This window comes from Ranitomeya imitator, chromosome 1 (genome assembly GCF_032444005.1).
Source record: "Ranitomeya imitator isolate aRanImi1 chromosome 1, aRanImi1.pri, whole genome shotgun sequence".
In the NCBI taxonomy this organism is placed as follows: domain Eukaryota; kingdom Metazoa; phylum Chordata; class Amphibia; order Anura; family Dendrobatidae; genus Ranitomeya; species Ranitomeya imitator.
The window spans coordinates 697,787,953-697,813,211 of record NC_091282.1 but is presented as its reverse complement, the minus strand read 5'-3'; the positions used below and the strand labels follow the sequence as shown (position 1 = coordinate 697,813,211).

At 46.2% G+C, this 25,259-nt stretch overlaps 1 protein-coding gene across 1 annotated transcript in view; it reads right to left on the bottom strand.

The window, feature by feature from the left end:
- Positions 1-19,171: 19,171 nt before the first annotated feature.
- The window catches only part of ZFYVE1 (zinc finger FYVE-type containing 1), a 45,448-nt gene continuing 39,360 nt past the window's right edge, over positions 19,172-25,259 (bottom strand). The window contains exons 10-11 of the mRNA XM_069731238.1: positions 21,185-21,292; positions 19,172-20,208 (exon numbers count right to left, since the gene is read on the bottom strand). Of these exons, the coding sequence (XP_069587339.1) occupies positions 19,976-20,208; positions 21,185-21,292 (341 nt within the window). The 3' untranslated portion in view covers positions 19,172-19,975. The remainder of the gene's footprint in view (positions 20,209-21,184; positions 21,293-25,259) is intronic.

The following is a 25,259-nucleotide window of genomic DNA, read 5'->3' as shown; positions in this document are numbered from 1 at the left end:
GGCTGCAAGTGTGATTTAGTTATTGCCAACACCTGTTAGGTGCCACAGGTAAGTTACAGGTGCTGTTAATAACACAAATTAGAGAAGCATCACATGATTTTTTCGAACGGTGCCAAAACTTTTGTCCACCCCCTTTTTTATGTTTGGTGTGGAATTATATCCAATTTGACTTTAGGAAAATTCTTTTTGTGTTTTTTTCACTTAAGACAAATTAAATGAAGATAATAATACCAAAGAACTTGTGATTGCAATCATTTTCAGGAAGAAACTGAGTATTATCTGACAAAATTGCAGGGGTGTTAATACTTTTAGCCATGATTGTGTGTGTGTGTGTGTGTGTGTCTCTCTCTCTCTCTCTCTATATATATAGATACACACACACACAGCGGCTGGCCTATAAGGGCTATACACAGCGGTCACAGTATATTACACACAGTGGTGTAACCTATATAACGTACATACCGCAGTTGCAGTTTTACCTATATAATGTATATAGACTGCTGTACATACACTATATAGGTGATACTGCTACTGCAGTATATAATCGCAGTATCACATATTGTATATACAACAGTCAATATACATTAGACAGGTCAAACTACAAATGCTGTATATACAATATATAGGTGATACTGTGATTGCAGTGTGTATATATATATATATATATATATATATATATATGTATATACACACACACAGCAGTATCACCTATATAGCGTATATACACATCAGTTGCAGTTTCACCTATACAGGGTGGTCCAAAAGTAGGTGGACAGAAAATAATAACATTTATTTTGATTTATTATTGTTATTATTTATTTTGAATTTTTATTCTGCTAAACCAGAGATTTATGTGACACAAATAGTTAATAACTAACATTTCGCACATGTCTACTTTACATCAGCACAATTTTGGAAACATCACTTTTTTGTTAGGAAGTTAAGGGTTAAAAGTTGACCAGCGATTTCTCATTTTTACAACAAAATTTACAAAACCATTTTTTTTTAGGGATCATCTCACATTTGAAGTCAGTTTGAGGGTTATATATGGCAGAAAATACCCAGAAGTGACACCAATCTAAAAACTGCACCCCTTATTAACCCCTTTACCCCCAAGGGTGGCTTGCACGTTAATGACCAGGCTAATTTTTACAATTCTGACCACTGTCCCTTTATGAGGTTATAACTCTGGAACGCTTCAACGGATCCTGGTGATTCTGACAATGTTTTCTCGTGACATATTGTACTTCATGATAGTGGTAAAATTTCTTTGATATTACCTGCGCTTATTTGTGAAAAAAATGGAAATTTGGCGAAAATTTTGAAAATTTCGCAATTTTCCAACTTTGAATTTTTATGCAATTAAATCAAAGAGATATGTCACACAAAATACTTAATAAGTAACATTTCCCACATGTCTACTTTACATCAGCACAATTTTGGAACCCAAATTTTTTTTTGTTAGGGAGTTATAAGGGTTAAAATTTGACCAGCAATTTCTCATTTTTACAACACCATTTTTTTTTAGGGACCACGTCTCATTTGAAGTCATTTTGAGGGGTCTATATGATGGAAAATACCCAAGTGTGACATCATTCTAAAAACTGCACCCCTCAAGGTGCTCAAAACCACATTCAGCGTGACCGCTCCTGGCACATAGTGCCGGATGTCAGCTGCGATAGGCAGCTGACACCCGGCCGCGCTCCCCCCCGTGAGTGCAGCCGATCGTGCTGGACGTACTATTCTGTCCTTGGGAATTAGGGCCCACCCCACATGGACGGAATAGTACGTCCAATGTCAGAAAGGGGTTAAGGTGCTCAAAATCACATTCAATAAGTTTATTAACCCTTCAGGTGTTTCACAGCAGCAGAAGCAACAAGGAAGAAAAAAATGAGCATTTAACTTTTTAGTCACAAAAATGATCTTTTAGCAACATTTTTTTTATTTTTCCAAGGGTAAAAGGAGAAAGTGGACAGCAAAAGTTGTTGTCCAATTTGTCCTGAGTACGCTGATACCCCATATGTGGGGGAAAACCACTGTTTGGGCACACGTCGGAGCTCGGAAGTAGTGACGTTTTGGAATGCAGACTTTGATGGAATGGTCTGCGGGCGTTATGTTGCATTTGCAGAGCCCCTGATGTACCTAAACAGTAGAAACCCTTCACAAGTGACCCCATTTTGGAAACTAGACCCCCAAGAAACTTATCTAGATGTGTGGTAACTTTGAACCCAAAAAATCATCTTTGATAAATCTCCCCCTTCATAACCCTATTACACATACTGTCCACCTACTTTTGAACCACCCTGTATATTGTATATAGACTGCTGTACATACATTATATATAGGTGATACAATGATTATATACAGCAGTATCACATATTGTACATAAAGCACTCTATATACATTATACAGGTCAAACTGCAAATGCTGCATATACATAAAAAAGCTTTCATCTTGGTATTCACCTGAGATGGGAGAGGATGAGGTGGGTCCACTGTCCAGCCAGCGTCAGAGGTGCTGAGGACAAGGAGTGGATGCCGGCCGAGGATTGGTGAGGAGAGCACTGTTCTCAGACGCTGGTTCTGGCCAGCGTCAGAGTGAGGCTCAGGCGTCTGTGCACGTGGTGGTGGCGGCCTTTTCAAACTTCTGCACAGGCCCTGGTGCATGCGCTCTCCTGTTTGCCCTCACTGACAAAGGCCGTGGCCGCACGCGCAAGAACGGATGAGGGCCACGCCCATGGCCTTGGTCACCGAAAGAGTGCGCGCCAGGGCCTGTGCAGAAGATTTAAGGGGCTGGCGGCCCATTTTGCAGCTCAGAGTGCTTAAGGGCCCGCCCAGTATTTGCTGGTCAAGGTGGGTCCCTATGCACCCCGGGGCTGCGACCTCGGTAGTTACGCCCCTGATAGTGGTATACTATGGGCACAAATATACAATGTTATATACACTGGATGGATCAATCCTGCACCTGGCCCAGGACATACATGCACTGTATATATACAGGGCCATGTATATAGCATGTGATGTCGTCACCAGGTTCAGGCTTGATAACTCCAGTGCTGGATTCTGTATAGAGTCTCTGGTCACTCTCAGTATAGGGAGATTTATTGCAGGAGACTGAACTTTCCTACAGTCTGGTGACCCTGGAGCCTATGACCTGGCACTGACAGGGTGATCCTGAATGTTCAGACTCCTGCAATAAATCTGTGAGCTTCAGCAGAGTGGCCGCTGATATGATACAGAAACAGGGCCCTGGACTTATTGGGAGGTGAGCAGCGTCCACCTCCTCACCACACACAGCTGAAGCTCATACTCACTGATGTCTCAGGTCTGACCCATCCACCAGCAGCACCTCTCCAGCAGGAAGAAGATGCAACCGTGTTCCCTCTACCTCAGCAGCCGGCCGCACACAGGGAGCAGTGGGCATGTCTGGTCCATGGTGATGCAGCTGGCCAGGACATATAGAACAGCACTAGCCTGCCAGCAGACTGAATCAGCTGCTTAGTGACTGCCCCGGGGGGCGCATGCCCCTCTTCCGCCCGACCCAGCCCGGACCTGCACCGTGAAATCCTTTTCTTCTTCGCCTCATTGGGGGACACAGGACCGCGGGTGATGATCCTGCCACTAGGAGGCTAACACTAAGTGAATACAAAAAAGGGTTAGCTCTTCCTCTGCAGTACACACCACTCACTGGCTCCGGATATAACCAGTTCAGTGACCAAGCAGTAGGAGATTAACAAAAATTAACAGTAGGTACAACACGTCAAAACTATAACACTCATCATAGGCGATAGGCCAAAAGGGTGGGTGCTGTGTCCCCCAATGATTGGCTCGGAGAAAAGGATTTTACAGTGAGTAAACAAAAATCCCTATTTCTCCTTCATCACATTGGGGACACAGGACAGTGGGACGTCCCAAAGCAGTCCCTGGGTGGAAAATAACAATATAGAGTAAACTCACGGCACCTGCTGTCTAAAGATGCGGTACTGCTGCCTACAAGATACGTCTACCCAGGCTTGTATTTCTGGATGCCTGAGTATGGACATTGTAATGCTTTGAGAAAGTGTGCAGGCTAGACCAGGTCCCCGCTTTGCAAACCTTCTCCGCAGATGCTTGATGCCGAAAGGCCCACGAAGCAGGTACCGACCGAGTGGATTGTGCCTTGATTCCCACTGGAATCTGCTTGCCACTGACGCGGTAAGCTTTTTGAATAGCCGACTGAATCCATCTGGCTATTGTCGACTTAGAAGCGGCCAATCCCTTCAGGTGTTCCACTGGGAGCATGAACAGGGCATCCGTCTGGCAAAAAGATGGCATCCTAGATACATACTTCCTAAGAGCCCCAACAAGATCCATGGAGTGAAGAGTCTTCTCCATGTGGTGAATGGGAGCAGGACAAAACGAGGGAAGCACAATATCCTCGTTAAGGTGAAAAGACACCACCTTAGGAAGGAAAGACATGAACGGTCTGAGGACCACCTTGTTACGGTGAAAAACCAGAAAGGGAGTTCCACAGGAAAGAGAAGCCAACTCTGAGACTCTTCTGATTGAAGTAATCGCGACAAGGAAGGCAACCTTCCATGAAAGGAGAGATAGGGAGATGTCTTGCAACGGCTCGAAGGAACACTCTTGTAGGACACATAGGACCATATTAAGGTCCCAGGCATCTAGTGGCGCTCAATAGGGAGGTACCACATGGGAGACTCCCTGAAAGAATGTTCTCACCTGGGGTTTGGAAGCGATCTTACGCTGAAATAGGACAGACAAAGCCGAGACCTACCCTTTGAGGGAGCTCGGCACTAGGCCCAAGTTCACGCCAGACTGAAGAAATTCCAAAATGGTGGAAATGTTGAAAATGAGCGGAGGACGACTTCTTCACCATTGGAAGATTTTCCAGATCCGATGATAGATATGCACCGACACTGGCTTTCGAGCATTGATCATGGTGGAAACTACCTTGTGGGAAAAACCTGCTTGGGTCAGAACCCAGGATCCAATGGCCAAGCCGTCAAACACAGGGCCCCTGAGTTCTGGTGGTAAATCGGACCCTGAGAAAGCCGATCTGGGCGATCTGAAAGTCGCCAAGGAACGTCTGTGACCAGTTGGGCCAGCTCCACATACCACACTCGGCGTGGCCAGTCCGGAGCAATGAGAATCACCGGGACCCCCTCTGCCCTGATATTCTTGATGACCCTCGGAAGCAAGGGTAAGAGGGGAACAGATATGGAAGACGGAAGCAACTCCAGAGAAGGACCTGCAAGTCCAACCCGATGGCTCTCGGATCCCGGGATTGGGCCACAAACTAGGGTACCTTGGCATTGAACCAAGAAGCCATCAGGTCTACGTCTGGAGTCCCCCAGCAAAGGCAGATCAGCTGGAAAATTTCCTGATGGAGAGACCACTCTCTCGAGGCCAGACCTTGATGGCTGAGGAAATCCGCGGCCCAATTTTCCACTCCTGGAATGTGAACGGCCGATATGACAGAGTGGTTCCTTTCAGCCCAGCGAAGGATGTGTTCCACCTCACGCATTGCAGCTTTGCTGCCAGTGCCCCCCGATGATTGATATAGGCCACAGCAGTGGCATTGTACGACTGGATATGGATGGGGCAGCCTGCTAGATGATGAAACCACCGCAAGGACAGCCAAATCGCTTGGATCTCCAGGACATTGATGGAAAGACAAGACTCCTGACTAGAACTACTCCCCTGGGCAGTGTGATGACGAAAAACCGCTCCCTAGCCAAGGAGGCTGGCATTGGTAGTGATCACCAGCCAGTGGACTGGGAGAAAGGACTTCCCTTGGAGGAGGGAGGACTGGATCATCCACCACTGGAGTGCCTGCTTGACCCGAGGTGTCAGCCGACATGGACGATCGAGAGAAAAAGGACTCTTGTCCCATGCGTCCAGAAGTGCAAGTTGTAGGGGACGAAGATGCAATTGTGCAAATGGAATTGCTTCCATTGCGGCTACCATCTTCCCGAGAATCCGCATGCCGAAACAGATGGAACAGGGAGACGACTGACAGAGCGTCTGAACCCCCTGCTGAAGGGCTAGAACCTTGTCCTGAGAGAGAATCACCAACCCTCAGGAAGTGTCCAGGATCATGCCTAGGAAGGAAATCTGCTGAGCTGGAACGGGAGAAGACTCGTTCAGGTTGATTAACCAGCCTAGCCGTGATAGGGTATCCAAAGAAATGCAGACACATTCCTCGCAGGCTTGGAAAGATGGCCCTTTGATCAGTAGGTTGTCTAGATCAGGTAGGACACCTAAGCCCCGAAAATGTAGAATGGCTATGACAGCCTCCATTACCTTTGCGAATACCCTGGGGGCGATGGAGAGGCCGAAGGGTAAGGCTGCGAACTGAAAATGTTCTCCGCAAACAGCAAAGCGAAGAAATCTTTGGTGAGGAGGGAAAATTGGGATGTGAAGATACGCATCCCAAATGTCGATGGAGGCTAGGAACTCCACTTGTTCCATCGAGATGACAGAACGGAGGGCCGCCATCCTGAAATGTCGGACTCTGACAAATTTGTTTAGAAGTTTTAAGTCCAGTATGGGTCTGACTGTACCATCCTTCTTTGGTACCGTGAACAGATTTGAATAGAACCCTTGGAACCTTTTGTTGTCTGGGACCGGGACAATGACCCCGTCTCGGCGGAGTGACTTGATGGCTTGGTAAAAGGCCAGAGCCCACGTTGCCGCTTCAGGGTATGGGAAGCAAACTATCGGGTTGGGGGGAGAAAATTTTATTTTGTACCAGAAGGACACCAGATCTCTGACCCACTCATCGTGAATGACTGCAAGCCAGACATGGCGAAACAGGAGTAGGTGGCCGCCTACTCTGCTGGTGTCATCTGGGCAATGTTGCGAGTCATTTAGTCAAGGATCTGAGGGGTCTGGATCCCCTAGATCTGGACTGCTTGGGGTGGCCCTTCCACCAGTTGTTGAGTTTGTGCGAGGCCTGTGGACTCTTGGCCCTGTGAACTGGGCGCCCTGAACCAGGGGAACTAGCCATCGAGGACCACCCATAATTGCTGTGAAAGGACTGAAAGCGTGTCTGCAGCTGACGGCAGATAGGGCGCCTAATACTCTGCTGGGAAATGAATTTACTCTTCCCACCTGTAGCATCCGAAATCAGTTGGTCCAGCTTTCCTCCAAATAAGCTACCGCTGAGATAGAGAAGGTTTTTAAGGACTTTTTGGATGCAGAGTCCGCTTGCCAGTTCCTCAGGCATAGTGCCCTTCTAATAGCTACTGTGTGTGTAGTTGTAAGTACAGAACAATTAGTCGCGTCCAGGGAAGCATTTAATAAATAGTCATCGGCCAAAGAAATTTGATTGGCCAACTCCGCTATCTCAGGGGGAAGATCACTCTTCTGTATGGCCTTATGCAGGGAATCTGCCCAGTAAGCCACCGCTTTGGCTACCCAGGTCCCTGCAAAGGAGGGAAAAAGTGCCGAGCCAGACGCTTCGAAAACCGAACAAGCGAGGCTATCAATCAGTCGATCTGTGGGATCTTTAATGGAAGATCCATCCGGTAGGGATAGCAGAGTCTTGGAGGATAAACGTGATACAGGAGGATCCACTGGAGGGGATTCCGTCCATTGTTTGTGGAGGCCGGGTGAGAAGAGATATCTGGTCTCCAAAGATCTCTGACCTGCAAAACGTTTTTCTGGGCGCTCCCTATGTCGCCGGACTATGTCGTGGAACTCAGGGTGATTGGCAAACACCCTATAAGTATATTTAGTCATTTTAAAAGACACTGCGTTATCCGTGTGAGAAGCAGCAGGCTCTTCGTGGACCTGCAGTGACTGATAGACGGCCTCAATTACACTATCCACGGTAGCCTGATAACCTGGGGACTCTAGGTCAAGAGGCCCATCTGACTCAGATTCAGAGTCATGTTCGCTATACGCCCCTGGAGAGGGCCTGGGGGACGAGCTATGTACCCGTTTCCTAGATGCCTGTTTGTGTCTTAAGCGAGGACGGCCACTGCAGGCAGATGGTTCCCCTCATGTAGGGGAATTTTCTGAGACAGACGGATTAGTGGTCCTGCTCCTGGAAGGATCTTGAAGGGACTCGATAACCTTAGTTAAAGAAGCCATAGATTGCAATAGTGACAAAGCCCACTCAGGGGGACTAGTCACCGAGGGGTTGTCACGGTGGCGGGCTCCTGAGCGCATTTAGGATCGCAAGCCTGACAGAGTGTAGTATGTCCCCTTAGTAACGCAGCCTTACAGGAGGTGCATGAAGTGAAAAACACTGTTTTAGTTGGGTTTTTTGAGGTTTTAGGTTGAGACATGCTGTATCTCTGTTAACTCCCAAATACTGCAGGAAAACGAATTTGTGCAGCTGAAAGTCAGCAGAGCTCTTTGAGGAAAAGGGAGGAAGGGGAGAGCCTGAGGGTAGTGTGGCAGAGCATTTACCCAGGTCCTGTGCCCGAGAGCTTTGGCCCCAAGCGGTGCAGCACCGATCCTAAAAGGGCAGTCCTAGGAGTTTGCTGTGCTGTGGGAACTTGTAGGGTGGCTAAATATGGCCGCTGAGATCAGGAAAGGTAGGTGCGCGGAACCTCCGGAGTGACGTGCGGTATTGGGTGGGATTACCGGATTGCAGCCTAGCAAGGGCCGAAACTGGGGACTAAACTAGCGGTGCCCGGGAGGAAAGAGCGACCATGCCCGCGACGCACTCAGGAGCCCCCCAGATAGAAAACTCACAGCCGAAAGCCTGGAGGTGGTGATGGGCAGAGACAACACTCTGCATGCAGGTTAGGATTGCTACAGGGGCGGTGCAGGAACCCTCAATCCACCATCCCCTTTGAGGGGGAGGTGGAGAGTGACTATCTAGCTCCCTGCAACACCGCTGTTCTGGGAGCAGCACGGACACCATGGGGGAGCCTCTGTGTATCCTAAGGGTACCGTCTCACAGTTGCACTTTGGTCGCTACGACGGCACGATCCGTGACGTTCCAGCGATATACTTACGATCTCGCTGTGTCTGACACGCTACTGAGAATCGTACGTCGTAGCAGATCGTTTGAAACTTTCTTTCGTCGTCAAGTGTCCCGCTGCGGCGGCATGATCGCATCGTGTAACAAAGCTGTGCACGATATTGTATACGATGTAATGGGTGGAGGAGCTTGATACGTAGGAGCGCCAAATTCTCAACCCCCTGTGTGCTGATTGGGCGGTACAATACTGTGCGCTCATTCGACAGACGTGGTACTATTGTTCCCGGCCGATAAAACCGCGGCTCTCGAGCGCTGTATTTTTGTGAAAGCTGAGGTGGCGTCGGGAACAATAGCGCTCAGGTGACAATTTTTCCAACCAATGCGCGCACAGTAACCAACGGCCAATCAGCACATTACAGGTGTAGTTAGCTAGCAGCACAACATGCCCCTCGTGAACGTCACGCATAGATTATGCAAAATGTGCTCTGAATTGTGAGAGCACCTCCTGTGTGACATGCCCGTACGACTTCAACATCGCAAATACGTCATGAAATTATCGCTCCAGCGCCGTGCATTGCGAAGTGTGACCGCAGTCTACGACGCTGGAGCGATAATAGAGCGACGCTGGAGCGTCACGGATCGTGCCATCGTAGCGACCAAAGTGCCACTGTGAGACGTTACGCTAAGAGTTCACTCCCCTAGGATTTCACAGGGCTGTGTCCTGGCTCAGAAGGGGGTACATGGAGGCGACACTTCATGTTCCTGTCTGTTGCTGGTGCGGGGAGATCGGCACCCTGAAGGGAACGGTCACCTCTAATTTAGCTCAGGCCTGGCATCCCATGTCGCAGGAGAGGATACGGGGAGGCGACACTCGCGTGCTTGCCTGTTGTTGTTTGGAGAAGATCGGGTCCGTCACCCCAGTCTTCTTCATGAAAAAATGGTTTAAAAAAAAAAATAAAGCATGGTCTGAATAGCAGACCCGTGTGCCTCCTACAGACACTAAGCATGAACTGGTTCTATCCGGAGCCAGTGGGTGGTGTATACTGCAGAGGAGCAGCTAATCCTTTTTTGTATTCACTTAGTGTCAGCCTCCTAGTGGCAGCAGCATATACCCGTGGTCTGTGTCCTCCAATGTGGCGAAGGAGAAATTGTGTAATGTGCATGTGGTGTGGGGATCCAGCACCATTCGGCTCCTCTAGTTTCTAGTGCCGCTAGTTATATGGCATCCTAGTTGTGGATGCAGGGGTGTAACGATCAGAAATGCAGATGGTGGTACCGTGAACAATCCCGTGTGGGAGGAGGGCCCACCAACACCAGCAGCTGAATAGATGTCTGAGGAAGTACATTGAGCTGAGTGTGTTGCTGTGAAAGGATCTGTCGGGCCCCTGTACTGCAAATCATCCCACCAGCCAACTTGAGACCAGCAGCTAATGTCTGCAGGTCAGTCACGAGCGGCCATGCACTGCCTGTGCCGGTACACTGAACTCAGCTATGTAAATATGGATTTTTGTGTTACTCCCCGTAAAATCCTTTTCTACGAGACGCTCATTGGGGGACACAGGACTGTGGATGTATGCTACTGCCGCCAGGAGGCTCACTCTAAGTAAACCTAAAAAAAGTTTAGCTCCTCCTCTGCCGTATACACCCTGACACTGGCCGCAGGTGAACCCAGTTTGGTGCAAAAGCAGTAGAACAAAAAAAGGAAAAAACATATCAGCATTAATACAGAAACATGTCTAGAAATAACCCCACTGACTGAAAAAGTCAGAAAAAAATGAGACAAAAAGAGAGCCATCTGGCTAACGGAGGGAGCTGTGTCCCCCAATGAGCGTCTTGGAGAAAAGGATTTTACGGTAACACAAAAATACCTATTTCTCCTTCGCCTCATTGGGGACACAGGACTGTGGGATGTCCTAAAGTAGTCCCTGGGTGGGGAATTAACTCACCGGTATAACATCCAGGCATCTGCCGGCTATAAGTGCGCTACCGCTGCCTGAAGAATCCTTCTACCCAGACTTGCATCTGCCGAAGTTTGAGTGTGGATATTGCAGTGTTTGGAAAAGGTATGCAAACTAGACCAGGTTGCGGCCTTGCAAACCTGTTCTGCTGAAGCCTGGTGCCGAAGCGCCCAGGAAGCCCCCACTGCCCGAGTGGAATGCACTTTGATTCTGGCCGGAATGACTACGCCCTTGACGCGTTAGGCCTCCTGAATAGCTGATCGTATCCACCTGGGCAAGGTTGATCTCGAGGCCGCAAGTCCCTTCCTGCGACCCTCAGGGATGACAAACAGCGCATCTGTCTGCCGAAAAGGTGCTGTCCGTGAAATGTACCTTCTTAGCGCTCTCACGAGGGCTAACGTATGGAGAGCTTTTTCCACACGGTGCGTTGGCGCCGGACAAAAAGAAGGCAAGACAATGTCCTCATTAATATGGAACGAGGAAACCACCTTTGGTAAAAAAAAAATAGGGTGCTGGTCTGAGCACCACCTTATCTTGATGGAACCGTAGAAAAGGATAGGGCAGCAAGCTCCGATACCCGTCTAATTGAAGTAACGGCCACCAAGAATACAACTTTCCAGGAAAGGTAAATTAAAGAGACGTCCTGAAGGGGTTCGAAAGGAACTTCCTGCAAGGCACTTAAAACCAGATTAAGGTCCCAAGCATCCAGGGGGGCTCTTTAAGGCGGAACCTTGTGAGCTACTCCCTGTAGGAAATTCTTTACCTGTAGATTAATAGCGATCCTGCGCTGAAAAAGTACCGACAAGGCTGATATCTGTCTTTTAAGTGTATTCGGTGCAAGCCCTGAATCCAGGCCGGTTTGGAGAAATGCAAGAATGTTTGGGATGGAGAAACGTAGTGGGGGAAGCCCATGCCTTCTGCACCATGAAAGGAAAACCTTCCAGGTGTGATGATAACTATGTGCAGAGACGGATTCCAGGCACTAATCATGGTAGCGGCTACCTCTTGGGAAATCCTGGCCTGTGTTAGGATCCAAGATTCAATGGCCATGCCATTAAACACAGGGCCCCTAAGTTCTGGTGGTAGATAGGGCCCTGCGAAAGTAGATCCGGGCGGTCTGGAAACCGCCACGGAACTCCGGCGAGCAGCTGCACTAGGTCTGCGTACCATGACCGACAAGGCCAATCTGGGGCAACCAGGATAGCTGGAACTCCTTCTGTTTTGACCTTTCTGATTACCTTCGGGAGTAGTGCTAGAGGGGGGAACAGATATGGGAGATGAAACTGGTCCCAAGGCAAAACTAACGCATCCACAGCAATCGCCTGTGGATCTCGAGATCGGGCGACAAACCTGGGCACCTTGGTATTCCTCCCGGAAGCCATCAGGTCCACGTCCGGGGTTCCCCAGCGTTGACATATCTGTTGAAGTACTTTGGGATGGAGAGACCACTCCCCGGAACCAAGGCCCTGTCGACTGAGGAAATCCGCAGCCCAGTTTTTCTCGCCCGGGATGTGGACTGCCGAAATCGCTGAGTGATTCCTCTCGGCCCAGCAGAGGACCTGCTTTACCTCGTGCATGGCCGCCCTGCTGCGGGTACCCCCTTGATGATTTATGTATGCCACCGCTGTGGTATTGTCCGATTCAATCCGAACAGGGCGGCCTGCTAGGAGATTATGAAAATGCTACAGAGCCAGCCGAACAGCCCGAATCTCCAAAAGATTGATCGGGAGACATGACCTGCGTCCCTGGGCTGTGTGGCGGTAAAACACTGCCCCCCAACGTAGAAGGCTGGCATGTGTCGTGACTACTAGCGAATGGACTGGGGGAAAAGGTTTCCCCTGTTGTAGAGACGGACTCATTGACCACGAGAGAGCCTGTCTGACCTGGAAAGATAGACGGCACCTGAGGTTGAGAGAGAATGGATTTTTGTCCCATGCTGTTAACAGTGCATGTTGGAGAGGACGAAGATGGAGTTGCGCAAATGGCACTGCTTCCATTGCCGGCACCATCCTTCCTAAAACCCTCATGCAAAACCAGATTGTATGATAGACAGGCCGGCGAAGGATCCTCACCTCTTGCCGAAGATTCAGGACCTTGTCCTGGGGTAGGATTGTCAAGCCTTGTAAGGTGTCGAAGATCATCCCTAGAAAAGAAATTCTTCGGGATAGTACAAGAGATGACTTTTCTCCGTTCACCAACCACCCTAGACGAGAAAGTGTGTCTAGAGTAATGCTGACATTTTCCTCGCAGGCCCGAAAAGGCGGCCCCTTGATGAGATTGTCTAGATATGGTAAAAAGAGTGTGACCCGGGAATGCAGGATGGACACAACAGCCGCCATGACCTTTGTGAACACTCTGGGGGTGGTGGCTAGCCCAAAAGGTAAGGCCGTGAACTGGAAATGCAGGCTGCCTACGGCAAAACGTAGGAATCTTTGATGCGCAGGAAATATGGGAATGTGCAGATAGGCATCTTGAATATCTATTGAAGTTAAGAATTCTCCCTTTTCCATTGATGCAATGACGGACCGGAGAGATTCCATTCAAAAGCGACGAATGTTGACAAACCTGTTTAAACGTTTCAGGTCTAAAATGGGCCTTACTGTTCCGTCTTTCTTGGGAACCAAGAACAGGTTGGAATAGAACCCCTGAAATCTTTCTTCCTTTGGAACTGGAATGATGACCCCGCGGAGCTGAAGGGACTCTATAGAATTGAACAGGACCTGTACCCAGGATTTTGAGCTGGGAAGGCAAGAACCGGCACGGGGGGTAGTTGACGAACTCGATCTTGTATCCTGAAGACACCAGTTTTCTTACCCACCTGTCGTGAACCACAGTGAGCCAGGACTGGACTGGTGAAAAGAGTAGGCGGCCGCCTACTGTCGGCGGAAGCCAGAGACCGGCTCCAGTCATTTGGCCGAAAACCTATGGGACCTAGATCCCCTTCCCCTCCCCTAGGATCACATTCTTCCCAATGGGTTAGACCTGTAAGTGATCTGATGATCTCTGTCCTGATTGAGTCGCCCTTGAGCAGCAGGATTTAACGTTGGGGTCCACCTGGTATTGCCAAAGGCCTTAAAGCAAGCCTGGAACTGGTGACGAAAAGGCTGTTTAATCCTCTGCTGTGGAAGAAAATTGCTTTTCCCTCCTGTTGTATCAAATGAGCTGATCCAATTTTTCTCCAAATAATCGGCCAGCCTGATAAGGAAGGGTTGTAAGAGATTTCTTAGAGGTAGAATCTGCACGCCATGTTCTCATCCAAAGAGCCCTTCTGATGGCAATAGCATTTGCTGCCGCTGAAGCCGCACAGTTCGCTGCATCTAAAGACGCATTGATCAGGTAGCTCCCAGCTGGAGCTATTTGATTTCACATCTCTGGGAGATCCCTCTCTTGAAGAGCTTTGGTCAAAGATTCTGACCAAGACATCATGGCCTTAGCTACCCACGTTGCCGCAAAAGAGGGCTGAACCTGAAGCCTCAAAAACTGAACAAGCCAAACTATCAATAAGCTGATCAGTAGGATCCTTAATAGATGAGCCATTGGGAAGGGATAACAGTGTGTTAGAGGCCAATCGAGAAACCGGACGATCTACCGACGGAGATTCTGCCCATTTCTGACGCAGTTCAGGAGCAAAAGGATATCTAGCATTCAGAGCCTTTTGTCCTGCAAAAGTCTGTCTGGATGCTCCCTGTGACGTTGGACCAAGTCCTCAAACTCAGGGTGAGAAGCGAACACCCTATGAGACTGCTTGCCCCTCTTGAATGATACCTTATGACCAGAGGTCAAGTTAGATTCGTCCTCTATACCCAGGGTTTGGTTGACGGCCTCAATTAGACTGTCTTCTGACTCCTGGTAATCAGGCGTCTCTAGATTGAGGGATCCCTCGGAATCGTAGTCCGAACCGAGTTCACCGCTCTCCGCTGGAGGTGAACGGGAGACAGAGCTCCAGGACGCAGATGCCCCTGATGGACCGGGAGACGCTGTGTGGGTTCGCTTTCCCCGCGTCTGCCTAGTGCGAGCACGGCCCCTGCACACCGAAGGCTCCTGAGAGTCGGAGGACCTCTCCACGGCAGGTGAACCGCTGTCCCTGGCCCCAGCCGGGGTCTGCAGGGACTTGATTGCCTTAGTTAGGGATGCCATAGACTGTGACAAGGATGTGAAAAACCTCGGCGCCGCCAGCCGCAGCTAGACCACAGTGTCGTCCCCAAGAAAGGAGCCCGCAGAGCAGTCCTGTCCTCCAGACCCTCGGTATGATGCGCGCCTTAGGAGCCATCATAGCCCCCCGCGTGAGGGGGCTGTGAAACAAAAAAGGACGGTGCAGGCACCCTAACTCCATCTTCCTTTTCATAGGATGAGAGGGACCGTCCGCCCCCCCTTTATCACCGCTGTCTAGCATTGGTGATGCAGTGGGGGCCGCACGGACTGTCCATATGCGCCTGTACAGCCTAGGGTTCCATTACCTTAGGGTGGTCAGGGCTTAGTCCGGCAAATCCCACGTTGCTGAAGAGGATACGTGGAGGCGACACTCCACACACATGCTCGCCCGTTGATGGTTTGGGGAGATCAGACCCCTTCAAAAGGGTCCGTCGCCCCTGTCTCGCGTCCAAAAAAGGTCCAGGATGTCTGGGAACAGACCTGTGCCTCCTTCAGACACTAAGCATGAACTTGGTTCGCCTGCGGCCAGTGTCAGGATGTATACGGCAAGGAGGAGCTTATGTTTACTTAGTGTCAGCCTCCTGGCGGCAGTAGCATACACCCACAGTCCTGTGTCCCTTAATGAGGCGAAGGAAGGAGAAAAGGACGCTGTACATCATGGGATAGGAGGAAGGTGCGTAGAAGTGTTTGGTGTTTTTTTTTTCTTGTGTTTGAAAAAGAACAGCAGGACATTATAGCAGAAAGAGGCCCGGGATTGGGAACATTATACAAGGAAGAGTGGCATTATATCAGGAAGAAGCCCAGGACGGGGAACATGATACCAGGAAGGGGCACAGGACGGGAGACCTACTAGGAAGGGGCGTTATTACAGGATGAGAGCGATTTTTACAAGAAAAAGTCAGGACAGGGTACATTATTTCCATGGGGGGGGGGGGGGGAGGGGGGCACACATGATCTAGAATGCTACAAGGGCCCATACATCTGACCAACATGAAGCCTGGGGCCCATCGGACTTTAGTTACTCCACTGCGTGGATGGAAAGTGATAAAAAAGTTGCAGTATCGCTGTCATTAGTCCAATGTAACAATCAATTCCTGAACAATATGATCACACCTATAGCCAAGACTTTGGTATACACGTGAGTCTAAATATAATTCTTGCAGTATGTTCCGTTGTTAATTAGGTGTATGTATATATATATATATATATATATATATATATATATATATATATATATATATATATATATATATATATATATATATATATATATATATATATATATATATATTCTCTGAAAAAGAATTCCTCTTCTCTCTCTTTCACTGTGAACTACAACACAGGGTTAACATATTATTCAGCAGAATATAAGATAGTGGACTCCAGCTGATTATCGGTAAGAAACCCCTCCTTCCACATCACCATGATGGTAAGTGATCACCTCCTGGGGACAGGAAACATTAGAATGGGTTGTCCACTTACACCCCCCTCCTAAAAAACAAACAAAAAAAACATTTAAGGACTTTGGATACAGCAACCCAGATCAGATTATATGGTTCCTATGCATATAAATTGAGGAAATTACGTTGGAATTAACTAGAAACTGGCCTGCATTTTTTTCTTATGATTTATTAAAAGCATGACCTGAATAAGCTAAGTATTGCTAGAATAAAAACTACCACCCGATCCCTCAAAAACGGAGTTCGATAACAAAAGACAAATTTATAAAGAGAAATCAACTGCAGCATTTATGGAGTACCGCTGGAAAGAAACAGAAAAAAAAAGCATTTTTTTTTACAAAGTGGCAAAAAGGCACTTACAGGAAAAATAATTTACTAGGTGCTAGTCCTGTATGTTATCATACAATAAATTAAAACCAAGCAACAATTCAATCACTTAAATACTATGTTTGCATGTTTTCCCCTTACCCTGGAGTAAGCAAAAACATCTAATAAAACTTGGGTATATAACATATTTTAAAGATTACATTCTTTGTGATTAAAGTTGAGAAAAAGACACCTAAATCAAGGATGGATTCATAAGATTCTTGTGACACGGGCAACGGGCAGACATCCGTGATCAACACTACTAACAAATCCCTTATAAAGAATGTCATTTTTTTCAACTGTGAATTAAACACCAATGATTGTACAGGTCTTTTTAGCCAATGCTATGGATTGAACTCTACTGCTGCCAATGTGAACCATGCCTTACTTCTGGACTAGATGACAGTTTAAGACTTTTTTTGTGTATATATTACACAGAAGTTAGGAAGCCTGAAGAGAATAAACTGTAGAAGTTTAATCACAGCCGCACAATCCTCTGTACCTGCTCTGCAATGTTGTCACGTGGCCAAAATACACTGTATATTTCGGTTATGTCACAGCATAATGCAGGTGCATGAGGCCGCATTGTGACAAGTCACAAAAAAAAAAAAAAATGCAACTGGTTAATACTTTGTGCAACTTGCTTGTGGGGACCAGAATACCTTGTGGGTTGCAATGGTTCCCCAATTCACCTGCATTACAGAGCAATCAATGTATGTTTCACCCAAAAATCTTTGTGGTTCTAACCTATAGAAGTTGTCCAGGATCTGAAAACAAATGCTTTCAGCCAAAGCAGTATAAAATAGTGCATATCCCAACCATAATAAATTGAACGAGATCAGGTGGCATACGATACATCTGTGGACAGTTATATGGCGCTTTATTTGGAAAAGACCACCATGAGTTTCTTGTACAACCCCTCTCTGTCCTGTCGAAAAACACCATTCAACATCAGGTATAAGCCCCTTTGCTGGCATTTTTTGGTTTCTCCAGATGTATTGATTACCTAGTTTTAGGATAGGTCACCAACATCCAATCAGTGGTGGCATCTGACAAAGATTGCCCCACTGATCACAGATACTTGATGCTGTGGCTACCAGTCATACACCATAGCTCTGTACAGGGTGTAATGTCTGTTCTCGGTTGCGGCAGTCCAGCTCCCATTCACTTTAATGGAAACTGCACTGTGCCTGCAATACCCACAAAATAAGAGATACACGATGAAAGGAGCTCTGGTGTCATCTCAGTCCCTGACAAACCCCCTTAAAGAGAAGCAATCATCACAAAAATGGCCTATTGATAAGCCACGTTTTTGTGTTACATGTGTTTTTAAATATTTTGATTTTTTTTTTTTTTTTTTCATATCACAGTCTTTATTACAAAATTAAGTAATCTTGCTATTTTCACAGTGGCCACTCAGGTTTGTTTGTTTTTTGACTCCTAATTCAAATCCTTTTAGAAAGAGTTTTCATCAGGCTCCTTATCAGCAAAGTCAGGATTACAATGACAGTATAATACAGGCTCCAACAATCATAATAGGAGATGTCACAGCTCCTCTGCTCTTCCTCCCTGCCCAGTTACCTTTGCACACCTCAAAGGTCAGAATCTGTTTGCTGTCTTTTTGAAATGTTTCTATGGTTTCTGAAAGAATTTTAACTTTTTCTGACAAATACATCAAGTTAATGCAAAGACTCAATATTTACCGTGTTGCTCCTTATTTTTCAACACTCCTACTCTTCGTCACCCTAGGTGGGGTCTCGCTCACAATTTTGCCAAAGAGCACTCCCATGAATAAAAAAATGGGATCTAAACCTCCTCCAAGAACAACTTCTCCCAATGTTCCAGGAACAAATTGGTGATGCTTTTTCCAGCATGATGGCAAACCATGTCGCAAGGCAAAAATGATAACTAAGCGGCTCAGTTAACAAAACATGGAAACTCCCCAGATCTCAAGCGAGAGGACAAACAAAAACTCTGAAATTGTAATAAACTCCAAGCCCTGATTAGGCAAGAATGGGCGGTCATCAGTCAGGATTCAGCCCAGAAACTGATATTCCGATGCCAGAGCGAAGATTCGAAAAATAAGGGTCAACATGGTAAATATTGAGTCTGTGCATAAACTTCATGTACTTATCAATAAAAGTTGAGAAACTTATCAGTATCTGACAAAGATCTAAAACCAGTGAAGTAGCAAGCTTTGTGAATATGAAAACATGCGTATATATATATATATATATATATATATATATATATATATTCATTTGTGATATTGTATGAAAAAAGGCAATTTTTTTTGCAACTAACACAACTTAAGTTAAACAGGTAATTTATCTTGACGATTGCTTTCCTTTAGGGCCACCAGTACTGTAGAACACTATGGAAGCCATTGCACTTGTGGTCTAAATATGAATTAGATTAATTTTAGATATTTAAAATACGGAATGAAAATGGTTCTTGTATAAGCCGATATATATGCTTCTCATTTAAAAAGTTCACAAGTGTGACATTTGGGTTACACCTATTACTCCGTAAGACCCATGCTTATAAAAGGTGAAGTGATTTATATGGTGAGGAAAAAAAATTACATTTTAACAAATTTAAAGAATTTCATATATAAATTAAACATACATCCATTTAGTTTTAATTAGTACTAGAACTCTTCTTATGATAAAAGTTGAACATTTGGGGAATTCCCCCCCCCCCTTATGGAAAGGTGCTAAAATAAAAAGATGCTCCGGTAGGCAGAGAGGTATCTATAGCTTTCATAATGAGAAGAAATAGCAGAAAAGATCCTGTAATTAAAAAATAAAAAAAGAATATCCTAATGTGGTTGGAGCAGCAAGGTGCGTACGAAGTTGACTTTTATTCCAACGTTACAAAGTGCAGATTATATGCTTTCGGTCTCCTAAACAGAGCGCGGTTGGTGCCATTTTGTTTACTATGATAATAATGATAATAATAAAGAGGATGACGATGGTAAGAGCCCACAGCTGCTAGGTCAGAGCATGCATTGGTAAAGAAGCCTATGGGTGAAGATAGGATCCATTATTATCTAGCCCTGAGTAGATACTGAATTGTGAATTATGGCATGGGGCATGGTTATAGGTCGCCGGGTTTCTTATTGCAGGTAATACAGACACGAACAGGATGATCCCATCCCCGGGATGGTACTGCTCTTATATCACTAGAACATTCCCCGCAGAAGCCTTGTCCACAAGCCCGACAGTGGTGTTTGGAAAGTTTGATGTTAAATTCCTTTCTGCAGTTGAAGCAATGTGTGATCTCGTGGTCTGGAATCCAGTAAGTAGGTCTCGCAGCGTCTTTCATTAGGCCTGAAATTCAGCATTCAAAACCAAAAGGATCATTATTGTAAAAAGCAAACAAAACACATGGATAATGACATTAAACTGCAGTATTTAAAAGAGGTTGATCACCTAAGAGAGGCGGAGAGTGAGAGACAGACAAAGGAAAAACACGAGAGAGCTTGAAAACACGCGCGAGACAGAGAAAACACACGCGAGACAGAGAAAACACGCGCGAGACAGAGAAAACACGCGCGAGACAGAGAAAACACGCGCGAGACAGAGAAAACACGCGCGAGACAGAGAAAACACACGCGAGAGAGAAAACACACGCGAGAGAGAAAACACACGCGAGACAGAGAAAACACACGCGAGACAGAGAAAACACACGCGAGACAGAGCAAACACACGCGAGACAGAGCAAACACACGCGAGAGAGAAAACACACAAGAGACAGAGAAAACACACAAGAGAGAGAAAACACACAAGAGACAGAGAAAACACACAAGAGACAGAGAAAACACACAAGAGACAGAGAAAACACACAAGAGACAGAGAAAACACACAAGAGACAGAGAAAACACACAAGAGACAGAGAAAACACACAAGAGACAGAGAAAACACACAAGAGACAGAGAAAACACACAAGAGACAGAGAAAACACACAAGACACCGAGAAAACACACAAGACACCGAGAAAACACAAGACACCGAGAAAACACAAGACACCGAGAAAACAAACGACAGACGGAGAAAACGAGAGACAGAGAGGGAGAAAACGAGAGAAAGAAAAATCAATCTCCTTTGGGGACTTCTCCTCTTCCATGGGGGCACAGGAGAGGACATATTGAAATTCAAAGTGCTCGATCTTCCTATCCCCTCTAGATACACTGATAACCCCTGCGCACACAATACAGCTGATCAGTAGGTTTTTGCAGACACTGACTTCATACCTTTAGTATGGTCCTACTTCTACCCTAAGACACTTTATGAATAATTTTCTTACCTAAAGGAATGTCGATAGCTGTTGCCACTGCTCCTAGTGTGTTCTGTACGGCTTCACCAACTTTTCTTGCGATGACAGTACCTCCTTCATCATCTTCACTGCCATCAGCTAGAACAATGGAAATACAAAGCAGTCACCCAGAGATCAATAGTAAGGCGTTATCTAGTAATCCTACAAGTCATGCAGAAGGAGCACTGTGTATTATTGAGTAATCCTACAAGTCCTGCAGTAGAAGCACTGTGTATTATCCAGTAATCCTACAAGTCCTGCAGTTGGAGCACTGTGTATTATCCAGTAATCCTACAAGTCCTGCAGTAGGAGCACAGTGTATTAGGCTACGTTCACATTAGCGTTGTGCGCCGCTGCGTCGGCGACGCAACGCACGCAAAAACGCGCCAAAACGCACGCAAAAACGCTGCGTTTTGCGACGCATGCGTCGCTTTTTGCCGAAATTCGGACGCAAGAAAAATGCAACTTGTTGCGTTTTCTTGGTCCGACGCTTGCGGCAAAAAAGACGCATGCGTCGCACAACGCAACAAACAAAAACGCATGCGTCCCCCATGTTAAATATAGGGGCGCATGACGCATGCGTCGCCGCTGCGTCACCCGACGCAAACTAGCATAACGCTAGTGTGAACGTAGCCTTATCAAGTAATCCTACAAGTCCTGCAGTTGGAGCACTGTGTATTATCCTGTAATCCTACAAGTCCTGCAGTTGGAGCACTGTGTATTATTGAGTAATCCTACAAGTCCTGCAGTAGAAGCACTGTGTATTATCCAGCAATCCTACAAGTCCTGCAGTAGAAGCACTGTGTATTATCCAGTAATCCTACAAGTCCTGCAGTAGAAGCACTGTGTATTATCCAGTAATCCTACAAGTCCTGCAGTTGGAGCACTGTGTATTATCCTGTAATCCTACAAGTCCTGCAGTAGGAGCACTGTGTATTATGCAGTAATCATACAAATTCTGGAGTAGGGGCACTATGTATTATTGAGTAATCCTACAAGTCCTGCAGTAGAAGCACTGTGTATTATCCAGTAATCCTACAAGTCCTGCAGTAGGAGCACAGTGTATTATCAAGTAATCCTACAAGTCCTGCAGTAGAAGCACTGTGTATTATCCTGTAATCCTACAAGTCCTGCAGTAGAAGCACTGCGTATGGCCGGCTTCACACTTGCGAGTTTTACGGACGTAAGAGCGCAGAAACTACGTCCGTAAAACTCGCAAAAAATACAGCACAATTATTCTCTATGCCCCTGCTCCTATCTGCCGTATTTTACTGATCAGTATTATACGGCTTTCTACGGCCGTACAAAATCGCAGCATGCTGCGTTTGTCACCGTACTGCGCAAGAAATACGCCAATGAAAGTCTATGGAAGCGTGAAAAATACGGATTTCACACGGACAAGCAGTGTGACTTGCGAGAAATACGCAGCGCTGTTAGAGAGAAAAGCCGGTAATTCAGTGCGGTGTACAGTAAAATCACACTGACAGCTTACAGTCCAATAGGTAGAATAAATGTGTACACATACAGCGCTATACAGCTTGAAAGCCGGTAATTCAATTACCGGCTTTTTCTTTCTCCTTCCTAAAACCCGACATGATTTGAGACATGGTTTACATACAGTAAACCATGTCTTCTCTCCATTTTTTTTGCAGATTCCACACTACTAATGTCAGTAGAGTGTATCTGCAAAATTTGGCCGTTCTAGCTCTTAAAATAAAGGGTTAAATGGCGGAAAAAATTGGCGTGGGCTCCCGCGCAATTTTCTCCACCAGAGTAGTAAAGCCAGTGACTGAGGGCAGATATTAATAGCCTGGAGAGGGTCCATGGTTATTGGCCCCCCCCTGGCTAAAAATATCTGCCCCCAGCCACCCCAGAAAAGGCACATCTGGAAGATGCGCCTATTCTGGCACTTGGCCACTCTCTTCCCATTCCCGTGTAGCGGTGGGATATGGGGTAATGAAGGGTTAATGCCACCTTGCTATTGTAAGGTGACATTAAGCCTAATTTATAATGGAGAGGCGTCAATTATGACACCTATCCATTATTAATCCAATTGTAGTAAAGGGTTAAATAAAACACAAACACATTATTTAAAATTATTTTAATTAATTAAAAACAATGGTTGTTGGAGTATTTTATTCTACGCCCAATCCAATCACTGAAGACCCTCGTTCTGTGAAAGAAAAAACATAATAAACCAACAATATACTTACCCTCCGCAGATCTGTAACGTCCAACGATGTAAATCCTTCTGAAGGGGTTAAAACATTTTGCAGCAAGGAGCTTTGCTAATGCAGGCTGCTCCTCGCTGCAAAACCCCGGGGAATGAGTCTAAATATAGATCAATGAGCTATATTTAGCTTCATTTGCGGTGAGGCGCCCTCTGCTGGCTGTTCATAGATCGTGGGAAATTTCCTAGAAAGCTCCCAGGCTTTCTAGGCAAGTTCCCACGATCTATAAACAGCCAGCAGAGGGCGCCTCACCGCAAATGAAGCTAAATATAGCTCATTGATCTATATTTAGACTCATTCCCCGGGGTTTTGCAGCGAGGAGTAGCATTGCATTAGCAAAGCTCCTTGCTGCAAAATGTTTTAACCCCTTCAGAAGGATTTACATCGTTGGACGTTACAGATCTGCGGAGGGTAAGTATATTGTTGGTTTATTATGTTTTTTCTTTCACAGAACGAGGGTCTTCAGTGATTGGATTGGGCGTAGAATAAAAAACTCCAACAACCATTGTTTTTAATTAATTAAAATAATTTTAAATAATGTGTTTGTGTTTTATTTAACCCTTTACTACAATTGGATTAATAATGGATAGGTGTCATAATTGACGCCTCTCCATTATTAATTAGGCTTAATGTCACCTTACAATAGCAAGGTGGCATTAGCCCTTCATTACCCCATATCCCACCGCTACACGGGAATGGGAAGAAAGTGGCCAAGTGCCAGAATAGGCGCATCTTCCAGATGTGCCTTTTCTGGGGTGGCTGGGGGCAGATATTTTTAGCCAGGGGGGGGCCAATAACCATGGACCCTCTCCAGGCTATTAATATCTGCCCTCAGTCACTGGCTTTACTACTCTGGTGGAGAAAATTGCGCGGGAGCCCACGCCAATTTTTTCCGCCATTTAACCCTTTATTTTAAGAGCTAGAACGGCCACATTTTGCAGATACACTCTACTGACATTAGTAGTGTGGAATCTGCAAAAAAAATGGAGAGAAGACATGGTTTACTGTATGTAAACCATGTCTCAAATCATGTCGGGTTTTAGGAAGGAGAAAGAAAAAGCCGGTAATTGAATTACCGGCTTTCAAGCTGTATAGCGCTGGAATAAATATTAATATATATACATATATGTGTCTAATGACATATATATATATATAGACAGTATATATATTTTTTTTTTACTTTTTGGGACACATGGATCCCTTCTATAGCGGTATGTTGGTTTTGCAAGCCTGCGAGAAAACCACGCAGTACGGATGCCATACGGATTACATATGGAGGATGCCATGCGCAAAAAACGCTGACACACCCTGCCTACGGAGGAGCTACGGACCACTATTTTCGGGACATTTCAGCGTATTACGGCCGTAATATACGGACTGTATTTTCATACGCTGAGTGTGAAGCCGGCCTATTATTGAGTAATCCTACAAGTCCTGCAGTAGGAGCTCTGTGTATTATTGAGTAATCCTATAAGTCCTGCAGTAGGGGCACTGTGTATTATCCAGTAATCCTACAAGTCCTGCAGCTGGAGCACTGTGTATTATTGAGTAATCCTACAAGTCCTGCAGTAGGAGCACTGTGTATTATACACTAATATATTACACAATATTGTTGGCAAAGTGTGAAAACTGTGGATATTACAGTCATCTTTATATAGTAAGGTCATAGTTTTTAATGTCTATAAGCCCCCATATACATGAAGGTGGACTGGGTTTGCTGATCAGGAGGAGTGCCCAACAATCTACTGTGTATGGGGGCCTCTTGATTCTCCCCGACAGATGATGTTGAGGGAGATAAGAATCAGCAGCCATTGCATGGCTAAGGCTACTTTCAC